This window comes from Lissotriton helveticus, chromosome 2_1 (genome assembly GCF_964261635.1).
Source record: "Lissotriton helveticus chromosome 2_1, aLisHel1.1, whole genome shotgun sequence".
In the NCBI taxonomy this organism is placed as follows: domain Eukaryota; kingdom Metazoa; phylum Chordata; class Amphibia; order Caudata; family Salamandridae; genus Lissotriton; species Lissotriton helveticus.
This window is the reverse complement of record NC_136059.1, coordinates 1138625665-1138647610: the sequence shown is the minus strand read 5'-3', so window position 1 is coordinate 1138647610 and position 21946 is coordinate 1138625665. Positions and strand designations below refer to the sequence as shown.

Here is a 21946-nt window from a genome sequence, read left to right as displayed (position 1 = left end):
TTGAGGATTTTCACGCACTTTCCTTTCTTACAGACACATACGCTGTGTGCCCTATTCGTGGACTCTTCCCCGATGGGACACTGCCTATGAACTGAAATGGTTCATGTTCTTGCTGAACTTACCATACATACCTTTTATTACCTTTTGGCAACCTTAAGTTGATTAAATACATTTACATTCCTTAGATCCTAAATGTTTATTAATGATGTATTACCTTCTAAGCCTTCGATAAAATTTACGTTAATTAAATCTTAGTCTCCGAGTTTGTCATGACCCGCCTCCTAAAAGTTGATTGTGTATTCTAATTTATTGATTAATGAAAGGGAAGAATCAATATAGGGAGATCTCAAATCATCAGGTACTAAAGCTATTGTTTTGTATTGCCTTAACTGAACTATTGATCAGCATAATTTTAGTTCAGCAAACTTTCTTAAGAAGATGTTTTCTAGCAGTTGGAATTCTCTCTTTATATAATTTGGTGTTAAGAATCATTTACATTAATCAAATTATTTATATGTGAGTCGGTTATCCTATTCTTGATCCTCGTTGGATACCCGTCTGTTAAATCTCTCATTTTCAACCCCTCAGTGGCAGTATACAAGATCCATCGGAGGATTAAGTGAGTGTTAGAAAGGTGTTAGAAAGGTAATCATTTGATGAGAGCAGTGAAACAAAATTCATGGCCCAAACCAAATTCTACTGCAACAGGTCTGAGGTAACATTATGGGGATTCTAAATGTTGGGGTATCCTAAAATATTGGGTTACGGATTTGTTCCTACAATGTTTTTATTATTTGCTTTTTTTTACTGCAGAGCTCAGTAGTTTTTACCTTCAATGACTACTTTAAGGCTACTGCCTTTTTTTTAAGTATTTTCTTATCGAAAGGGCAACATGCCACTAAAATGCACGCCTCTGTAAAGAAATCCATTTGTACAACTCTCTTAATCAGATGAAGTGAAGTGGCAATCCTAGCAGGGATTGTCTTATTTAGCCACACACTCATCCTCAAGCATTTATCCATTTACCCAAGCAGCACTCTACCCATAACTGTGCACACATCTGCCAATCAAATCTTCTACTTGCAATTATCTACCAGGCACAAATCCCTCGATCCTTCCCTTCAAGCATCCATCTACACTTCCACACCAGTCTACCCACATATATGGATTCCTCATCCACCCATAGTCATGTATATACCCACCCACAGCACCCAGAAATTGATCCATTCACGCCCAACTGAAAGTATATAACACTATTTGCGGTGTCTGTTTGTGCAGCCATGCCTATTAGAGTCATTACAACAGAAAACATGAAATAAGCCAGACCTATTGGTTTTGTCAATCATTGTTTTTCGTGTGATTTAACAGTATTTTATGAATTGACAGAACAGATTGCTAATATGTGCAATAAACAAATCTTTCAGTAAACCAACTGATCTTCACCACAGAGGACAAGTTCAACTAGAAAAAATGGGAATTTCAGCACAGAATGGCATGTATTTATTATGTACCTCAAGCCATGGACATGTTTTCAATGCATTTGTAGTAGTGTTTTTTTCTTTTATTAATAAACATGAATTATTAATAAACATGTTATTTATACCATACAGTGCATACGTCAAAAACTGTGCTTTTCGTTTGATTTTTTTAAATAGTGAATTTGTTTTTGTCGAAAATAACGTTGTACCTTTTTGGAAATCGGGTAGTTTATGATTATGACCACAGCGCAGTACAAACAACTAACACGCTCGGGGCGAATGAGAAGAGCACACATTCATTGAACTGGTTCTAGCGTCAACGTATATATATATACATGTACTACATGTATGGTATAAAACAAAGCATACATCCAACTCAATTTAACAAAGAAAAGCATGTAAGACTTTGGGGAAAGGTCTAGAAAAAACATCATTTAAAAATTCCTCAGCTTTTTCAATGTAAACATTAGTGGCAGATGCACATAACCGTTCATCAGGTGTCTTCTTGCAATGTTACAGTTTTAACTCACTGAAAACGAACGGAAAAGTATGTCCAAAAGACAGTGCGTTCTCTTCCGCACTGCTCTAGCGACCCCTTCCTCCCACCACCACTACCACCACATACCCCCCATCTTCAATACCACTGACCTGCCTTTCACAGAGCTCAGGAAAACATGGTATTGTTCTTGGAAACATTCCTAAACGTAAATACTGTCATACCATCATGTGATGCATAGCTTCTAAAGGGGTGGGGGGGGGGAGGAGGAATACTGCGAAGTTTAATTAACCCAGATGGGGCGCGGGGAGTGACGCCGGGTAGCGATGGTGGGGGGGGGGCAGAAAAATACATATTCATTATTTCCCTTGGCAAATGTAACTAAAGCACGTGCACACATGAAGAACAGAAAAAGGCGTAACTGTAAAGTCACATAATACTCAAATCAGTACAAGCGAATCTTGCGGCCTCCGCCCATCAAAAGGACAGGTTTTCCAGGCCAGTGATAGAAGAACAGTCCCTGCAACCTGTGATACTGTTTGTGCGCTGAGATATTCACAAGAAAGATGAGAGAATTTAGCATGTAGAGGTACCCCCAACCCCCCACACACACACACCTTTCCGCTGCCCATAGTTTTGGCTGAACATTTAATCATTCATGCAGAGCATTGTGGGATACCAGTCTAGGTTACCACTGCGGGCACCATGTGTAAACACTGACAACAAAAAGCAAAAACAAATAAAGGCGTGTGAAGGACAGAGCGTCACGTGTCTGTCAGTTTCAGCCACCATGCCTCGAGCTAGTACCTAAAGAAAGGTGATTTGGGGGGATTTCTTTTTTTCATCTACTTTTCCAAATGTGCAGAGATACACTGCATTAGCAGCTGAGCAGTGCTTGCCTGTCAATAATATCCTTAAGTGCTACCACCTCCGTCTTATGTCACACAGCTCCACCTATAACAGCGCCATCCAGAGGGAACTAGAAAAGTGCACAGTGCTCCACACAAATACAGGCCCTGGCGCACACTGGGCAGCTCCAAGGGGAATTTGCTTAAGCTTGACTCCATTCCAGGTTGAAAATCACGAGAGAGGTAAATAATTAATTGCATGTCAGAAGACACACATGAATCCTTTAATTTCCCACATTTTTTTGCCTACTCTGTCATCTTGTACGGATTCTACCTTAGAATGGTATCAGTGTTGCGGAAAAGCATCCCTTAGAAAAGATGGCCGCATATGACACATAGTAGTGTCAGAAGGAGGCTAGACAAGATGTCCGGAGTACCAGGGGACTGACTAAAAAACTTTTCTAAGGAGTGGCTATTCTTTCAACCTCTCATTTTCAAAGGACATCACTGTTGAGATTTGACAAATTCTCTTATTTTGCGCACAGTGGAACGGGTATGGTGGACAACCCATGACAAGAACACCATGATGGGGGTAGATGACAGAGGCACTGGAATGGGCCTTGTCCCAAGGCAAAACAAGTGCTTTGGAAAAAAACAGGAAAACAACAGGTGGCAACCTTCTTAAGCATTCTGGTGGTAGACAATGCAGTTTGGCAAATCACCTTAAGACCTGTATCTGAAAATTCTGTGCAAAGTTGGCAGCTTTTGTTGTAATATAAAATGAATACTTTTATATTTTTCTTTTTCAAGGGCGGGACCAAGGTAATCCAGGTATTTCAGTGGCATCTACTGTAGTTGCATGGTTAAGGTTTAAATACTTTTGTAAGATACACAGAGCAATACACATCCCTTTCTAGAGTTTGGGAAGGAGGAAAAGTGCATGATTGGATGAATGTGATAGTATCAGACCAAATAAAAGCTTCATTTGAGGTGCTGTATGCATGCCAACACCTCTGTATTACTACATCTAGCAGGTAGTTTAAAAAAAAAACAAGACTGTCTTTTTTTTCTTTGCAAATGTGCATCAAAGCTAACATAAATGAACAGAGCGAGCTAGCAAACTAGCCCTCTCGCATACCAAATAGCTGGATGTGACTGTAAAGCAAAACAAGAGGAAAAAAAAGACTACAATTGATACAGCTCTTTTACACTGTGGGCCATGGGCCGTCATATTTACAAGTGATTCTGCCATGCGTCACTGAGGTGTCCCTCAAAGTACATTGAGACAACGGAAGGAGATGGGCGGGTTTCAGACCTCCTTTCTTCTTTTTCTTGTTTGCACGCAAAAGTTCTGGGTAGATCACATTGTCTCTTTCCAGACGATCCAACAAAGTTTTTATCATACTAAAGCAAATTGGGAAGAGGAGCAGGGAATAAGTGTTCGTGTTGATCCGTCTCTGGTTCACAAGGGCAATTCACCCTTAGGGTAAAAACATAATAATACAAAAGCACCTGGTGAGTTTTGTCTTTTTTGTAAAAAAAAAAAAAAAAAAAAGAAATATACATTTGTTCATACACACACACATATATATAGATATGTATATTTATATATATGGCAGTTCATGAGCCAACTTTGTGTCCATTCTGGGCTTATTCTACAGAAGTGAATGGAATGTTTTTATGGAGGTTAGGGTTCTGGCTGTGCCGATTCCGACTGCGTACAGAAGAAAACATCATGTTGCACCCAAGGACTTTGCATTTGTGCATTTCCCTAAGGTGGACAGTTTTGTAATGCACCCGCAGCGTGCCCTTGTTGCTGTAGAGTTTATGGCACATGTTACACATTATACCACCGTTGGCCATTGATAGGCTGTTGAACATGTGAGAATCGGGGGTTTCAGAACCCCCGTCGATGGCTGCGGCGTCAGCTTTGTTAGAGTACTCTGCCCCATCACTAGCCTCGTCAGTGTCATCCAGGAGGATGCCCTCATCACTCCCCGCATCCGATTCTCTTGACGAGTGGATGCTGCTACTTGACTGGATGCTGGAGGTGGTGCTCAAGTCAAGGACCACATAGTCTTCAGCCATGCCCCTGCTGAAGCCATTGATGTGGGAATCTTCAGTGCCTGCTGGGGAGGAGGTCTCATCTCGGAAGTCAAAGCCCATGTGGTGCTGCCCTCCATAGATCTTCATCAGGAATTCATCACGCAAGGAAGGCTGAGACGTGTCGATCCCCATATCATCCAGTTCTTTGGTCAAGAGCTTGCGGTGTAGGTTGATGTTGGCACTGTGTCTATGGTGTAGAAGAGAGACAAAAAGAGAGGAGCAATAAATAACAACAACTTAATTATCAAATAAACTTCATATACAAATTATCGTTTACAGATTATCTGCAAATTCTCATTTTAAGAGTAAAGATTTAGAAATGATATTGTATGCAAATACATATACTTAATTGAACAATTCTGCTTAATTACACATGGTAAGCCCAAATCCCTTCCGTAAATCTATGGTTTTGAATGTTTGATCAAGCTATCAGTTTTCACTAGGAGGGGGGATTTAGAATCTAAAACACTGCACAATGCCTGTGTTGTAAGAACTGGACAAAGGCGGGTGGAAAATTCTAGAAATGAGAATGTAAAGATAAAAGGGAACCACCTTTACGTCCTTTGTTTTTAACTGTTTATTTATTGTTTAAATGTGAGCATCTGTGTGGTTTTTACATTTCATGGACCCAGCAAAAAAGTATTTCATTAGACATTTCAGATTAGTTCTTTAAAAAGTATGTCAGTGAGAGAGGTCTTGTCAAAAATTCTTAAAATTCACAATTGTTTATCATGCGGAAGTCCTTCCTTTAGGTTTGAAAATGGGGATGGAAGCGTTTCCTAAGTGGGTAGGGGAAAGAAGCATTGGCCCATATTTCAGTTTATACTGTACAATTTACTCCCATCTACTTGGCTATGACATTCCCTCAATCCTTCTACTGCTTTCTCTCCAGCACCATTTGCGAATGTTCGTCTATCCCGACTCTCTCTCCTTTATTTCTCTGCCTTTCCATCTTCATTCCCTGTGGGGCTGTACAGTTTTGAATGTGCATGTTCATCCCTAAAATGTGGGTTGTTTCAGCCTGGAGGGTTTTCCCGAAGCATCCCTGAACAGGGAGGTGGTGGTGTAAACCACATGGCGCCAATAGAGGTGATAGGTGTTATTTCTCGTGACAAAGCAGAACTCTGAATATATTCAGACGTTCCTGAAGGGGGCAAAGAGGGTCAAAATATCACAGCCTAGAATAATCTCTTTTATTGCGGATAGTGGCTTATATTCGGTAGGTCAAAAGGGCCATTCTTGCAGCTAGCTGGTCATTCCTCTGTGAGAGTGGCATTCAGAACATTTGGACCCTCCCAGATAGCTTCCCACACAACTAGACATGATTATGCTCTGCAGAGATATGGTAGCTCTAAATGGCCCTTCTTTGGCAATACCTGCTCTGAAATCATAGAGTGTTGGTTTGTCCAGGAAAACCAGGTTGAATTTAATGAAATAATGTAAGATGTTTTGTTAGAATTTATTTAAAAAACACATTTTTACAGAAACCTCAATCTCTATTAACTTCTTATGCAAACGTGACCAATCCATTCTATGATAAAATAAACAAACTCCTGCAAATAAATACTTTTCTACTTGACCAACACATTTTCGTCAATTACGTGCATTTATCAGTAAATTAAAGTTTGAAAATATTCGGAGGCATTTTGTCAAAAACGTGATACCATTTCTTTATAATTGAAAGGGTGAAGACAAAAAGCTATTCAAAACAGAAAAATAAGCTCTACAATGTTTTTACGTTTTAAATAGGGTGCGAGTATATTTTATTTATGTAAAAGATAGGTGTTGGACATGGGCGAAAGAAAGGCACACAATTGTGAGAGGCAAAGGTGGATTTCCCTATACTTAAGTTTAAAGGAGCAAAAAAGGGTTTAAGGTGTCAAGGTGGTTGGCTATAACCGATACTCATATGTATTTTTTTTATGCAGATATAATAAAACTACATTAAATAAAAATATGTTATGGGGATATCGAAATGTATATTAAAAAGAGGTTGTAGTTAAAATACGAAGTTGTAGAGAAACAGTTATTGTAACAGACGCTTTAGCAAGACAAGGTGTATGAAAATCATGTTAACACACAAAATAAGGAAGCAATAAAATGTTGCTGTCCCCTCTATTTTTGTCCTAAGCGCAGCATGGGCAGCTCCAAATGACCTGTTCAAGTTTTCAAAATGTCAAACATAAAATGTTTGGAAACAATCCGTTTTTTTGTTTTTTTGCTTACACCAAACAAAGAGTGACAAGTGTCACTAGGAAAAAAACTCCCATATTGTTTTTGGGGGGATTCTATAAGGCGAGTCACTGATTTTTTAAAATTAAATAGATACATAAAAGGTTTGTTCCTCATAGTGATGATCAAGTGCAAACGCCAATATTTTTGGGAAAGTGTATGCTCTAGAAGCACTGCCTGTCTTCATGGTGCAAGGCAAGTACACATGTGCCTGAATTTATAGGACTAAAAATGTGGTCACATGCGGAGATGGCTGATTTAACAACCAGGATGGGTCAGCTCTAACACTTTTTAAAGAAATGTGCTCTTTGTGAAAATGCTTTTAGTGTTCTTTGGAAGAAGCAAGCTGCAATTTGTTATTACATTTTCAAAGTGCATCTTTTTTCTTAGCGAAGGTCATTGGGCGTGGGGGCAAGGGATCATTCCTGCATCCTTGCTTGCTGCGAGGAAGGGAAACTAACCCGTCCCCATGTGGGCACCAACTCAATCTCATGAAATGGGTTTACTGGTTTTGGACTACATGCAAGGATAAACACCCCCAGAACACCTACCATTTGGCAGCGTTCACATCAGGACAGAAAGCCAAAACAAGGTGGAGTGTGATAAAGAGAAATGTACGGCAGGTATGCAAAGCATTGTTTAGCTCAACTACACTAATACACTTAATTGTTAGGATTAGCACTATACCATAGATTTGAGTCTTCTTGCATTAAAGTGATGGCATGTTAACCCCTAGCCTTTTAGGTCTCATTGAGCAAATTTGTCAGTAAATACAAATCCATGAAAATAAAATATCTTAACATTGTCTTAAAAAAACATACAAAAAGTTCATCCGAAGTAGATACTTTAAATAATCACAGAGAGAAAAGGTGGTAAGGGACAACTAATATATTCAACACGTTCTTAGTTTCTCAGCCCTGCCATGCAGGAATGACATTTTAACAAGCTTAGGGGATAGTTATATGGACAGCAGCTTTAACACACAACGTAAGTTGTACAGCCAAGGACGGGTGTCAATTGTGGCTCCCACGTACCTCATGGCAATCTATTCTCTGTTCTAACGCTCACATACAAATCGTGATTTTACACATGGTGTATATGTGGTCAGGTATGGACGACCATGGTCAAAACTTATTTTTGGCCAGATATTACATCAATGGACATTATTATTCAAGAAAGTTTGACAAGGCTGTTCCTAAGAAGGGGATCTCGGCGGTCAGAGGGGTAGGACACTAGCCTACCGCGCGGATAAACATAGCCTCCAAGTTAGAGGCATTTTTATGCGCTGTACATCCCGCCGAGTTTTGATGAGGCGGATAATTCTTGACCTTTAGACAAGGAAAATCACCATTGAGGTAACACTTCTACCCATACGTTGATTAATGAGTAACATTTTTGATTTAGGTAATTCCTATGGTAGACAACACACAAAAGGTCCTGATGAATAGCAGTCACTGCACATAGCGAGAAACATGTCGACCAACCTATTCAATCCCTAGCCTAGTTTAGAATAAAGAAACATTATTTTTCAAACTATTCTAGTCTAGATCCACGGTTTTAACTGTAATGAGGGACCGCCCGAATAAAATAGTCTCAGGTACCTTACGCTACATTTTAAACGCACTTTTTGTCTACTAACCTTCTGGCCCCATACCCACACTTCACCAATAGGCAGTTGGACTTAAAAGATCTCCGTTAAAGAGCCCCTCCTAGAGGTGAGCCCGTTGGGAATTGCACCGCCTACCCGACGAGGAGCAAACGCCCATGATGAAGCATGACACCTGCAAGGGTGTGTGAGGCAAACATGTCCAACATAATGGATACCCAGTGGGAGGCTAAAAACCTTTTTACCACCACTTCTTCTTTGACTAGGACATCTTAACCCCTCCCTTTCCCCTTCTTAGGAACAGCCTTGTCAAACTTTCTTGAATAACCTTGACTGAGGGCACTGACTTAGGCTGGACCTTCCATTCCATGTGAGTGGTAATCACGCCCTCCTTGATCGATTTGGATCACCTTCTCCCTTCTTTTTGTAGACATCAATGGACATTAACCACATTAGTTTCTTACAGCTCACTTTAAATCCTTTGAAAGGTCAATGGGAGAAATCACTTTGCCTCCTGCTGCTACCTAGTCACCCTAAAGCTCACCAGACCACATAGTTTAGATCTACCTTGCCCAGGCAGGCCCTATTGCTACATAACCTCTTGTAAGAAGAGTACATTGAATCATCCCTGTACTCTACAACCAAAATTCAAAGAAGTTAAGAGGACCCCCTTGGCTTGCTGGCTCATTGGTGTGCAGCAGCATTACCTTGGTCCTTCAATTGGCTACTTCAATCGCAACTAAGGCATTCTAAGAGAAAAGTAAAAATGGAGCAAAAATAAAGATGGGATACCATGTAAAGCTACCGAAAGGCACATAGGTTTCTGTAATACTGGAAAATGTGGGACCTAGTAGCACTCTTTCCCAAAAAAATGCGATGAAGGTTGAATTCAATTGTGTAGAGTCGGTGAGTGACAGGGGCACAGATAGGTAACTTGGGGTTCTCTACCATTTAAGAAAGTGAGACATGGGATGGGCTAAGTGAAGTAACTAACCAATAATGATACATGGAAGAAATTAGAAATCTTAAATTGACTCTGGAAATGGTGATGGGTTTCGTGAAAAGTAAGGCCTTATTAAGGAATGACTGCAGGCAGATGGATAGAAAGCTAACAAGAGGGAGAAAACAATATCAAAAAAATTTTTTTAGGGCTTCCATTGATTCCTTGTTTCTCCAGTCCTGATTGAACTAATGATTAACCCAAAGATAAAGAGGCTGAGATCTATATTTAACTAATAGAAAAAAGTGTGCATGGGCATTTACTCCTATCATTGATTTCAATACAGATTGAATAGAATGAAGACAGAGGGAAGCTTGAATAAACAAGGGCAACAAGACACTTAGAGCATGCAAGTCACAACAATTGAGAAGTGACGGATTGCAAAAGCGGAAGGCAGTGATCGTGTTATGTTATGGAGAGTTGTTCACTATCACTTGGGAGGGTGTCTTGGTGCTGAGTAGGTGTGAGTCTATTTACACCTAGGGCCTAGTGGGACTACTCAAAAAGCCAGGTCTTCAGCTTCTTGCGTAATTCATGAAGTGGAGAGGAGGCTCTTATGTCCAGAGGAGGGTCATTCCATGTCTTAGTAGCAAAGTAGGAGAAGGCTTGACTGACAGATCTGGTTTTCCATATGTGTGGGATTTGTGCAAGTAGGAGTGTGGATGAGTGGAGGTATCTGGAAGGTTTGTGAATACTGATGCGGTTATTGAGGTATGCTGGGCCAGTGTTACGTAGTGCCATTAAAGTGTGGGTGAGGAGTTTGGATTTTGTTAATTTGTGAATGGGGCGTCAGTACAGCTCCTCCAGGTGTGGTGTGATGTGAGTGCGGTTTGAGAGGTTGAGAGTGATCCTGGCCACCGAGTTTTGAATGGTCTGCAGGCTTCTAGTGAGCCTTTGTTGATTCCGGCATAGAGGGTGTTCCAATAATCCAGCTTGCTTGTGACCAACATATATGATGGTTTTCTGGGTGGTGATTTAGAGCCATTTGAAAATCATCCTCAGCATCATCAGGGTACAGAAGCACAAGGCAGAAGCAACATTGACTTGGGCGCTCATGTTGAGTTTGATCTTGATGATGAGCCCAAGGTTCTTGGTGGTGGTGGTGGTAGGTGTCGGTCTTAGCTCTGTTGGCCACTAGGTGCAGTCCTGTAGTGATGTTCTTTTCCTGAAGATCACGATTTCAGTCTTGCCCGTGTCCAGCTTTAGACAGTTGGTCTTCATGCAATGGGCGATTTGAGTGATGCACGCATTGTACTTGCTACGGATAGTTGGTGTTTTGTCTGTGAGGGAGACAATGAGTTGCAGGGCCAATAGCATAAGGTGATGGTTAATGCTTGAAAGCAAAAAGTGGTTATGATGAGTTCACCTACTCTGTAGCATCTGGATCTCGGGAAGAATGAGGGGGCTGGCTAGAACAGAGTAAAGGGTTAAGATAAACATCAACATGGGGAGGCATTGGTGAAAGGGATAAGGAGAATGCCATGGTGAAGTGCCCTAGGAGCCCCTTGGGCAAGAAATACATTTTAATCAAGACTAAACTGTAAGCACAGACAGAGTCAGGAGTCATTGAGAGGGTCTTGCAACTGAAAGCATTCACCCTTGGTAAACAATTATTCAGGAGTAAGGCATAGAGGAGTATTGAGTGTTTGTTCTGCACAGGCAGTGGCAGATTGAGTTGTAACAAAAAACACCTTTGATCGTTTTGCACTGGACTCCACTGCCCCCTAATGCTTCTGTCATACCTCTAGTTCAGTCAGCAGGGATACCATGACTAGTAGCAAAAAAACAACCCAAGCATAGCTGTCTGCCAGAGTAATCTATGTGAGTGCATTCTGTCTATCCATTGCCATGGAAGGCAGCAATGCTATAGCGGAACCCTAACATTAACTAGAAACATTGCAGCCCATATGTTGATTGGGAAGCAAAATAAAACTAAATTTCAATGTAGAATTATCAACAATTGGTCATCAGAATCAGCATGAGGTCTTGAAATTATTTTCTTTGCAGAAGCAAAGCAGAAAGTGGGGGGTCTCTTTGATTTCATGAAAATAAATGATCTTAAACCTCCATGAACGTTTGTAAGCAATTTATGTTCCAAAACTAACAACGTGCCTTTGGCATATAAGTGTGGTTATTCACATTCACTATCAAACGTCAAGTAGAAGTGTGAGTGCAGATTAAAAGGCCCAGCACGAAAGGCGGAGACCAAAATTAGAGTTCAAACACAGCAACAAAGCAGATTCATGCTGCTTTGACCATAAAAGTTCAGACTTTAAGAGCAAGCAAAGACTGAAAGACCAAGGGCCATCATTGACTCCAAATATGGAGTAGAGTGTCAAAGTCAAAAGCAGCTGCATGTTGCATACTATATAAGCGCACAATGTTTGTCCTCAGTACCTCAGCTAGGGCACAGGTATACAAATCAAATGATTTACCCAAGTGACTGTATCGTCAGGAGCTTTATGCTGTTGTAGGACTTTCATACGGCAGGGGAGAACTATAGTGAAATCAGTTCCTGAAACTGTTGCAAATCGCGGTGGAAATCTCAAACTAGGGTTTCAGATGACAGACAAGCGTATAATATTCTGGTTGCACAATTTGGGGGTGGTGTGTTATGTGCACCATCAGGGAGTCTGTCAACGCTCCTGATTTCTCTGTATGTTTTGCTGGCTTAGTGTTTATGAGAAGCTGTGCATGAAGTGAGCACTCAGCTTACCTCATTCCTTCTTTTAATTAGGTATCGTAATGTCAGTCAGCTGCCATCAGAATTGGGTGAATGATGGTTCTGCAGTATCTTGACATTTGAATTTTTGGAGAGCTTCAGAAAACCGGGTAACAGCATGGTGTTTGGAACCAGGCATGTATTAACTGGGTAAGAGAGACTTGATGAACTGAGTCAAGGTTCAAGGTCTTGGGCATGTGGCAAGATTCCTGCATGACGGGTGGCTACGACAGCATTAACGTTCTGGGTTCCAAGTAATTAGAAAAGTAGATCCTGAGTAATAGTTTGGCTTTTGGTTGGTATTTCATCCCAGCATGGAGTGTAAGCCGCCCCAACTTATATGATCGTGCTGCTCCATGGCTCTCTTTAATGTCATTTTACAAGGCCACCAAGGTAAACTAATTGTGTCCAAAAGGGTATTCTCTATGGATCATGAAAGGCTGTGAGAAGAGTGCCAATACGGTCAGTCAGTTATGAGGTCACGCATTCCCAGATTGAGGATGAATCAGGCAGTTCGACGGGTGATGGTAACTTACATACTACAAAGTTAAGTCAGATTTCAGCAGGAAAGACTTTTCTTTAAAGGTGAACGACCTTGTTAAATTGCTCCTTTGATTAATCCTCTTTTCAAATATGTCCTTAAAGATGCTGCTGATCAATCACTCATGAAGCTGTATTTAGAGGCGTGGAAGGTGGCATACTCCTTGCTAGTGTTTTGACAAGGAATAATTCACTCCACTTCTTTCAGCACTGGAAATCGCAAGATGATATGCAGATATTCTAGGCGGTGGCCCTTTGATGCAAAGTCATCCATGTCAGAGCAAAGGAAGTAACCTGCCCGCAAGATTCAAACAAAGGCCTTACATAAGATCCAATAATATTTGGGTTAGCCTTAAACCACAACGAAGTACATTCTCAGACCATAGGATAAATGTACACAATTATATAAATATATCTCTTTTTATTATTTTATAAAGAAATGCATTTTTAGATCATTGATATATTCAATTACATCTGATTAATTACAATTCAATAGAATAATTTACATCACATAAAAATACAAACAAAAATTCATCCTCACCATGGCCCACACATCATACCACACTTTCAAATCACACAGGCTTACACATACATACTCAACACATAGAAAACACATATGCCAGATACATTCAAGCTTCACTCCGCAAGGTTGTTTTAAATAAGCGGTCAGAAAGGAACAGTTGGAATATAGTCCAAATCTTTTGCTTAATCCCCAGATGGTAAGGACACCAACGCGCGTTTCAGTGCCAAGCCCCAGCCAGGGCTACACCTTCATCAGGGCGGAAGTGGGTGAGGGGGCACAGGGTAGAGGGTTAATCTCTTCTCTAGAAACAGTCCTGTTGGTAGAATGTAAAAAATCCCTGGACCAGTCACTCACATTTACATGTAGGGGTCCTTTTGAAAAGACATAAGGCAAACTCCGCAGTATAGATGATCCAAGGGGTAAACCTCTGAGTTTTTCTATTTTTTTTATATATATATACGAGCACTCGGGCGTTTCAACGGGGTTTTTCCAGAGTATTCCTCCTCGATGGGGCTGGATGAGAATAACCGTGGCCCATAGATGAGAGTTCAGGATAGGAGTACACGTCTTCCCCGTGTGGTGTGCGGTTAGGTTCCTGAAAACGGCTATCTCCCCCGTGAGTATTACAATTAACTTCCTTGGGCGGCTGCCAATGAATGTATATATATAAAAAAAATAGAAAAACTCAAAGAGGTTTACCCCTTGGATCATCTATACTGTGGAGTTTGCCTTGTGTCTTTTCAAAAGGACCCCTACATGTAAATGTGAGTGACTGGTCCAGGGATTTTTTACATTCTACCAACAGGACTGTTTCTAGATAAGAGATTAACCCTCTACCCTGTGCCCCCCCTCACCCACTTCCGCCCTGATGACGGTGTAGCCCCGGCTGGGGCTTGGCACCGAAACGCGCGTTGGCATCCTTACCATCTGGGGATTAAGCAAAAGATTTGGACTATATTCCAACTGTTCCTCTCTGACCGCTTATTTAAACCAAACTTGTGGAGTGAAGCTTGAATGTATCTGGCATATGTGTTTTCTATGTGTTGAGTATGTATGTGTAAGCCTGTGTGATTTGAAAGTGTGGTATGATGTGTGGGCCATGGTGAGGATGAATTTTTGTTTGTATTTTTATGTGATGTAAATTATTCTATTGAATTGTAATTAATCAGATGTAATTGAATATATCAATGATCTAAAAATGCATTTCTTTATAAAATAATAAAAAGAGATTATATTTATATAATTGTGTACCTTATCCTATGGTCTGAGAATGTACTTCGTTGTAGTTTAAGGCTAACCCAAATATTATTGGACCTTATGTAAGGCCTTTGGTTGAATCTTGCGGGCAGGTTACTTCCTTTGCTCTGATTTGTTCTTTCCCCGTCTACCTGCCCTGTATTGATGTGGGGTCCCCCTTCTATATAGTTGCAAAGTCATCCATGTTATGGCGTACACAGGTGATTCCATTTTGTATGGTGGCTAAAATCAATCAATCAATCAGATTTCTTATAGAGTTCAACAAATCACCCATGAGGATCTCAAGGCGCTGAGTGGGGGGGGGGGAACGGGGAGGATCTGCAGTTGAGTCTACTACAGATTGTGGAAAGCTATGTGTGATGATCTCTTGAGGGGACTTTCTCTTTTTATAATAAAAGCATCAAATCCAACACCCTGAAGCCTTCGGGGAGCCGCTGTGACTGTCGATCAATGCTGGGAATCTTCATCCTGTGGGCTGGGCAGGCGTGTGCAGATGAGATCCTTGATGAAGGCACGGATTTCTAAAGTACCATCCTTTGGTTGACGTGAATGCTTGGTTGTGCTTCCCTGCTCTTGTTTATACCCAGTGCAGTTTTTTTTCGCCAGGCTTCTAGTCGTGGGACTCTGTGGGCACAGTCTTTCTTCAAAGAGTGACTGCAGCTGATGTTTTCTGGTGATTGTCAGGGAGATCCCAACACATAAAATAATGCCCTGTTAAGCAATGGGCACCATTTGTAGACAACTTATTACAGTGTGGTCTGACTGTCGCCCTTCATGAAGTGAACCCTTTCTCTCCTTCACGCCTTACAACGACCAGTCAGCGACCTCTCGCAGGGGTGAATGGCACTTGTAGTAAAATATTATAGCTCTCAGTTCTGCCATCCAGCGCCTCACTTATTGTTTGAAATCATTACCTCTCCTTGCACCACCATTATATTGCTTTCAACACATCACATACGTACACATAACAAAAGATGTCCAGTCAGATTTCATTTTCTCATGGTTATGCGCATTCCCCTCTTTCGGAATCTTAACATATGTTTAGCCCTCCGGCCATTTTATTCAGTTCATTGCATTCATCCGAGTTTTCAGGAGAGCGCTTATCTTTTCTTTATTGTAGTAAACAAAAAAAAAGTTGCCACAATACGTCTACACGTTGTGATTTAACCCATGGTTGGGGGAAAGGGTGGCAAGTTGTTACTTGGTGAAAATGTGCGCTGAAACACAGTTGTGTACGTGTAGCAAAAAGTGAACCAAAAGCAGGTGCCTCTCTGGCTCAGGCTGGGAAGCCCATAGTGAAGGATGCGGACTCCCAGGTGGTGCATGCGTAAACTATAGCTTGGCAGCCTCCCCATAAAGCACCATTGTAAGGCAAGGTTGCTAAGAAGGCCTGCTCGTACCACCGCTTTCTGTGATAAGATACGCTATCTGAACGTATGTTCCATTAATCTCTCAAGAAATTAAATGAGAGTGAGGAGCCAACTTATATTTGGCATAAATAACTGAAAAACTAAAAAGAACCTCCCAGTTGATGTTTATTGGGCAAAGAAATTCTCAGAAAATATGCCTTTTACTACGAAAATGGATGCCTATCAATAAAAAAAATGTAATATTTGTCTGTTTCTGTATGCCCCAGGTATACATAGGATGGTTGTCTACTGCAACCCAGTCTCAGCCATCAAGTTCCAAAATCTCCAACATGCCCCAATTCCAAAGCGATGTCGGCACACACAGGAGTTTAGGCTGTCCAAGGAAAACAGAAGTTCTGAGAGTTGCTGCCATTCACTTTAGTATTTTATTCGGCAGCTTTATATTTCAATCTCAACACTGGCAAACCCTTATTCTTACAGCTCGAAAATTGCTATTTGTGCACCTGTGATTTGTTTTATTGATTGCGTATGAAAAAATATTGGCATATTGTTTATGGTTACTTTAGCTTGTTGGACTACACATAAATATAACCTCATTAATACTTAATTAAAATATAATCAATAGCAATACTTGGAAGTGTCGTCACAATCCACCCTTCTCTTTCTTGCCATCTGGGTGTCGGCTGGGTTAGGAGTGGAGTGGTGATTAGAAGAGGGAAAATGACTCGGTGTGAGCCACAATTGCTGGGTGGTTGAAGACCGGTCCAGAAGAAAGGTGTGCCCTCTGTCCAGCCTTCTTCAAGGTCTTTTGTGGTTATCTCCCAACTACCGATGGGGTAGTCGACATCTTCTTTTTTTCTGTGTTTTCTGTGTTCTGTTCACCTTGTTTATGGGCAGGTCGTCTGTGATGGTCAGATTTTAGTCAACATCTATGGAAATGTTCGGTTGAGAGCATCATCAAACAAAATGTTCAGGAATTTTCTAAAGAGCAAGTGGTTATTCCTCATGCCTCATGTCTGCAGAATTGTCTTGAGCTGTAGACTTCGGCCTGGCTAAATGTCTATTTGAGAGTGATGTACCCACTTTGGGCTCACTCGCAAGCGCTATAGAATCAACAGCGCACGAGACTGGCAGCCCAGCATACACCAGTGTCCATGCAGGAGTTAGACCACAGGGAACAATTCCCAGGGCATATATCGAGAAAGTGGTTGCAGGTGGGGCCACCAACACTCATTTTTGGGAACCAGCACTTATTTTTCCTCATTGGACTTTCATCCTGAGCATGAGAGGAAAAAAAACACAAAAGGGAGAAAGAAAGGCAGAAAAAGTGACAAAGAAAGAAAGCAAGAATGAAACAGGTCATGCAAGTAATATTATTAAGTAGTATTGGGTGATAAATTAGAGAGGCATCAGGTGGAATCAAGACTTTGCAGCCTTGATATTCAGCACCCAAATTCTGCAGTGCCCGAGCACAACTTTGGGCCCTGAAACTTATTTTACAAATTAAGCACTGATTAGTGCCTGCATTTTTTCTTTCTGAAATGCACCTGATATTTCCACAAGTGGAGGTGTAAAGTGCCCCATAAACGCCCTTGACAAATGCTGGCAACCAAATATGTATATGTAGCAAAAGACCCGCTCCACCAGGAACAGAAAACGAGATTGCATTGAAAGCAGTGAGACAAATACTGGGTCAAACACTGCTGCAGTCCAGAAAAGCAGGTGATTCAGAAGTACAAAGTTTGGCACTTTGCTTGAGTTCAAGAAAAAAATACACTTTCTCCTAAGGTCTTGCTACGATGAAAGGAAGCGGCTGTGGCGCGGAGCTGAGCTGGGCCGGCCTGCCTGTTGTTTCTCGCACATCTGCAGCTAGCGCTTCCGGGGCCAACCACCGAGAAACAGCAGCCAGGGGCAAAGGGGGAGACGAAGAGGAGGCCCGCGAAGTAACTTTGACTCTCACTGAATGGGACGGCGCGAATAAATTAGCGCCGGCGCGGAGGACGCGCGGATCCCCAGATGGACACGTGCCTTGCCGAAGACGGCTCGCGAACAACACCCTCTCCGCGGATGCTGGGATCGGAAGAGACGTCTCCTGTAGTCTGTTCTCACTCACAGCGGTAGAAATCTGTAATCTAATTAGACGCTGTACCCGTCTTCAATTCCTGTCAGCCGAACGCTGCGCAGAAATGTGCGGACGAGCCCTGGCACTCTGCTAAGCACGGTCCCCTTTCCGCTGTCAGCGCTCCCGCCGGCCCTCCTGATGCGATTACAGTGACTTTTATTCAATTAAGGGCCATTCCTGCCTTTAGAAAAAGCTGCTTTCTCAATTGATTCGAGTGTAATACAATAATAAAGATGAACTCATGGCAGTGCATTAGCTCGGCTGTTCATAACTTGGCTGCGCGAGTTCATTCATGCGAGTCGATTTCCATTATGCCACCTCGGCGCAGAAGGAATTGATTCCCGTCTCCGGGCACTTCCTAATCTCACGTGCCCCTTTTTTTTGCGCTTCTAAGTGAGGAGTCAGGTGAAGGTCTCAAGGAACAGAAAAAGAGATCTGAGAAATCTTGGGGTTTAAAAAAGTGCCTCAAATATTTGGTGACAATATACATGCTGCTGAAGATGTGAGTGCGGTGGCTGCAAAGAGTCAAGAGGAAGCAAAGAGTCTTCATTTCAGAATAGCCTGCTGACGAACCACGTGCACGGGAAGGTCAAAAGTGATTGGCCCAGTGTGGTGAAACTCGGATTGGATTGGAGGTCTTCTAGTCGCACTACTTAAATCTAAAAAAAACACATTTCTTTCCAGAGACTGGTGACACATGGCTTAATGAATCCCATATTGTATGCCATCAAATTCTCTATTTAGTGTCTAACTTAGTTACAGTATTTTTAACCCCTTCGCCGCGGGGCTAATTCCCCCGCGATGCGGGGGGGAGGCGCTCGGTGCTGGTGACGAGCTCGGCTCGTCATGCAGCACGATGGCACTGTGCTCATGATGAGCTGATCTCATCATGAGCACACAAACTGTTAAAGGTCTTTGTATGGACCAGACACCCTTTCATCCACATGGAGGCAGCTTGACAACTATAAAATCATGTTTTCAATGATAATTGTAAACATGCTAATTATCCAGTCTAAAACTTATGGCTACAACAAAACGAGACATTACAGCTGTTGTACCTAGCCCATTTGCAGGCTTATCCCCACACGTTTTGTCTTCTTCCTCCTATTTTCTTCTGACCTGTCTTGTTTGCTTTAGGACTCTGGCCATTTTACCAGTGTTAAACTGTAAGTGCTCCCTGTCTAAATGGTACTGGTGATTGGTTTATTCATGATTGGCATATTTGATTTACTAGTAAGTCCCTAATACAGTGGGCCATGTGTGCCCGGGGGATGTAAATCAAGTGCTACTAGTGGGCCTGCAGCACTGATTGTGCCACCCACATGAGTAGCCCTGCAAAAATGTCTCAGACCTGCCACTGCAGTATCTGTGAATGCAGTGTTAAACTGCCATTTCGACCTGGCAAGGGCACCCACTTGCCAGGTTAAACCTTCAGTTTTACTACATGTAAGTCACCCCTAAGGTAGGCCAAAGGCAGCCCCAAGGGCAGGGTCCAGTGTATTTGAAAGGTAGGACATGTACTGGTGCGTTTTACGTCCTAACAGTGAAATACTGCTGATTTCGTTTTTCACTATTGCAAGGACTATCTCTCCCACAGGGTAACATGGGGATTGCCTTGAATTATCTTTTAAGTGTAATTTCCCATTTGGGAGCAGATGGAGATTTGGAGTTTGGGGTCTCTGAACTCGCAATTTAAAAACACATCTTTCGGTGAAGATGGTTTTTAAAATGCATGTTTGAAAATGCCAATTTTAGAAAGTGTGCATTTTCTTGCTTAATCAACCTGTGCCTCTGCCTGTCTGTAGAATACACGTTTGGGTTGCCTGAAAGTTGGGCTCTAGTGTATTCACTCAAGACAGTCACACAAAGGGAGCGGAGGTGTGTATTGCATATCCTGATGGGCCATCACCATGCTGATGGGCCTTCCTGAACTAGAGTGGTGGGAAGAGTTGTCACGGACACCTGAATAGGGCTGTATCTGTCCTCACACTAATCTATCTCCACCCCCTCTAGTGTGTGGTTGGAGCTAGGCCAGGGAAAGGTAGGGTCTTGTGCACAACAAAGACTGTCCTTTTAAGTGTGTCTACTTCAAAGGAAGAAAGGGTTATAAGTATTTGGACCTTGGGCACCCCTTAATCAGAACACCTCTTGACTGAGAATATTCTGCCAGCAAGAAGAGCTGGATGCTGTAGGACGGACTGCCAATCTGACTGTTGCTTTGTTGTGCTGGCTTGCTGCATGCTGCGTCTGCCCTGACGTGAAAGGACTAGACTTTGCTTTCTACATCCTACTTCCAAGGTTCTCTAAGGGCGTGTGCGTGCTTGTCTCCTGTTAAGAAGTCTAAGGGCCATCAAAGACTTCACCTACCAGTTTTGGGCTCTTCTGCTGAGAGTTCTGACTTGCAAAGTGGTCCAAATTCAGTTCCTGGGCCCTTGGAAGTAGAATCTAGTGATCTTAAGGAGAAAATAAACACATCGACTCCCAGTGCCTGTTTTCTAAAAGCACCGCTACAAAGATCGACGCATCGCCGCTGCCTGCCCTGAAGTGTGGTTTCCCATCGAAGCATCGAACACAGGTTTCACCGCAGGCCCCAGTTCACTGTTATAGAGCGTTAGAAAAAGCGCCACAGCGCGAGTCACAAGCACTGTGTAACGTCCGTCTGTAGCACCCACTCCAATTCTGACACAGCACCTGCAGGATCGACGCAGCGCCAGCTTCGCAGCTGGAAGATCGACGCAGCACCTGCTTTATCGCTGTCACAATGCCACAGCGAATCTGGATTTTTAATGCATCGTCCCACAACCCCAATACTTAATTGACACCGCAGTGAGGAGCTGAGGCAGTGTGTCCGGAAACAGATGCAACACCTCCCCTTCCAGTAAGGAACCAACACATTGCCTCCCCTGGCAGTAAGGAACCTACATATCACTTTCCCTGTGTAGTAAGGAACCGACGCATTGCTTTGCTTTTGCAGTGCTTCCCCTCTCCTGTGCCTGGTGCCGTGATTGATTTTTGACGCGTCTAAGGTACTTTGTGCTAAAACAAATGCATCCATTGATTTCTATGGACTAAACTTGCTTAAGATTTTAAAAGGAATATTTTGACTTGTGTATGTTGGATTTTTGTCATTTTGATATCGTTTTATTCAGATAAATATTGGCTATTTTTCTACACTGGTGTGAACTCCTTTTGTAGTGTTTGTACTGTGGTACTGTGTGTGTGTGTGTGTGTACACATGCTTTACACATTGCCTCTTAGATAAGCCTGACTGCTTGTGCCAAGATACCAAGGGAGTGAGCAGGGGTTATCTTAGCTGTGTGACTCCCTTACCCTGACTAGAGTGAGGGTCCCTCCTTGGACAGGGTGCAAGCCACTGCCAACTAGAGACTCCATTACTAATATAGTCATTTTGATTTTTGTTGTTGTTCTCTATCTACTGAGAAAGACTTAAGGAGATATTTCTCTATTTTCTAAGAATCAAAACAGATCTTCTTAATTTTGAGGATTTAGGCCAGAGTGCCAGCTTGCTTGGCATACACCAGCTGGATATGCATGGCCTAGCATTCGTTAATTTACCTGATTGGGTAGAGTGATCTCATAGACTCCTCTTTTCTTCTTCTATACACTTAATAACTATGCAAACAGA

General features: G+C 42.2%; 1 protein-coding gene across 6 annotated transcripts in view; it reads right to left on the bottom strand.

The window, feature by feature from the left end:
• Positions 1-1483: 1483 nt before the first annotated feature.
• Positions 1484-21946, bottom strand: part of BNC2 (basonuclin zinc finger protein 2) — a 1233205-nt gene continuing 1212742 nt past the window's right edge. For all 6 annotated transcript variants that reach the window (XM_078675980.1, XM_078675981.1, XM_078675978.1 and 3 more), the window contains one exon: positions 1484-5115. In XM_078675980.1, coding sequence (XP_078532106.1) covers positions 4473-5115 — 643 coding nt within the window. In that variant the 3' untranslated portion in view covers positions 1484-4472. The remainder of the gene's footprint in view (positions 5116-21946) is intronic.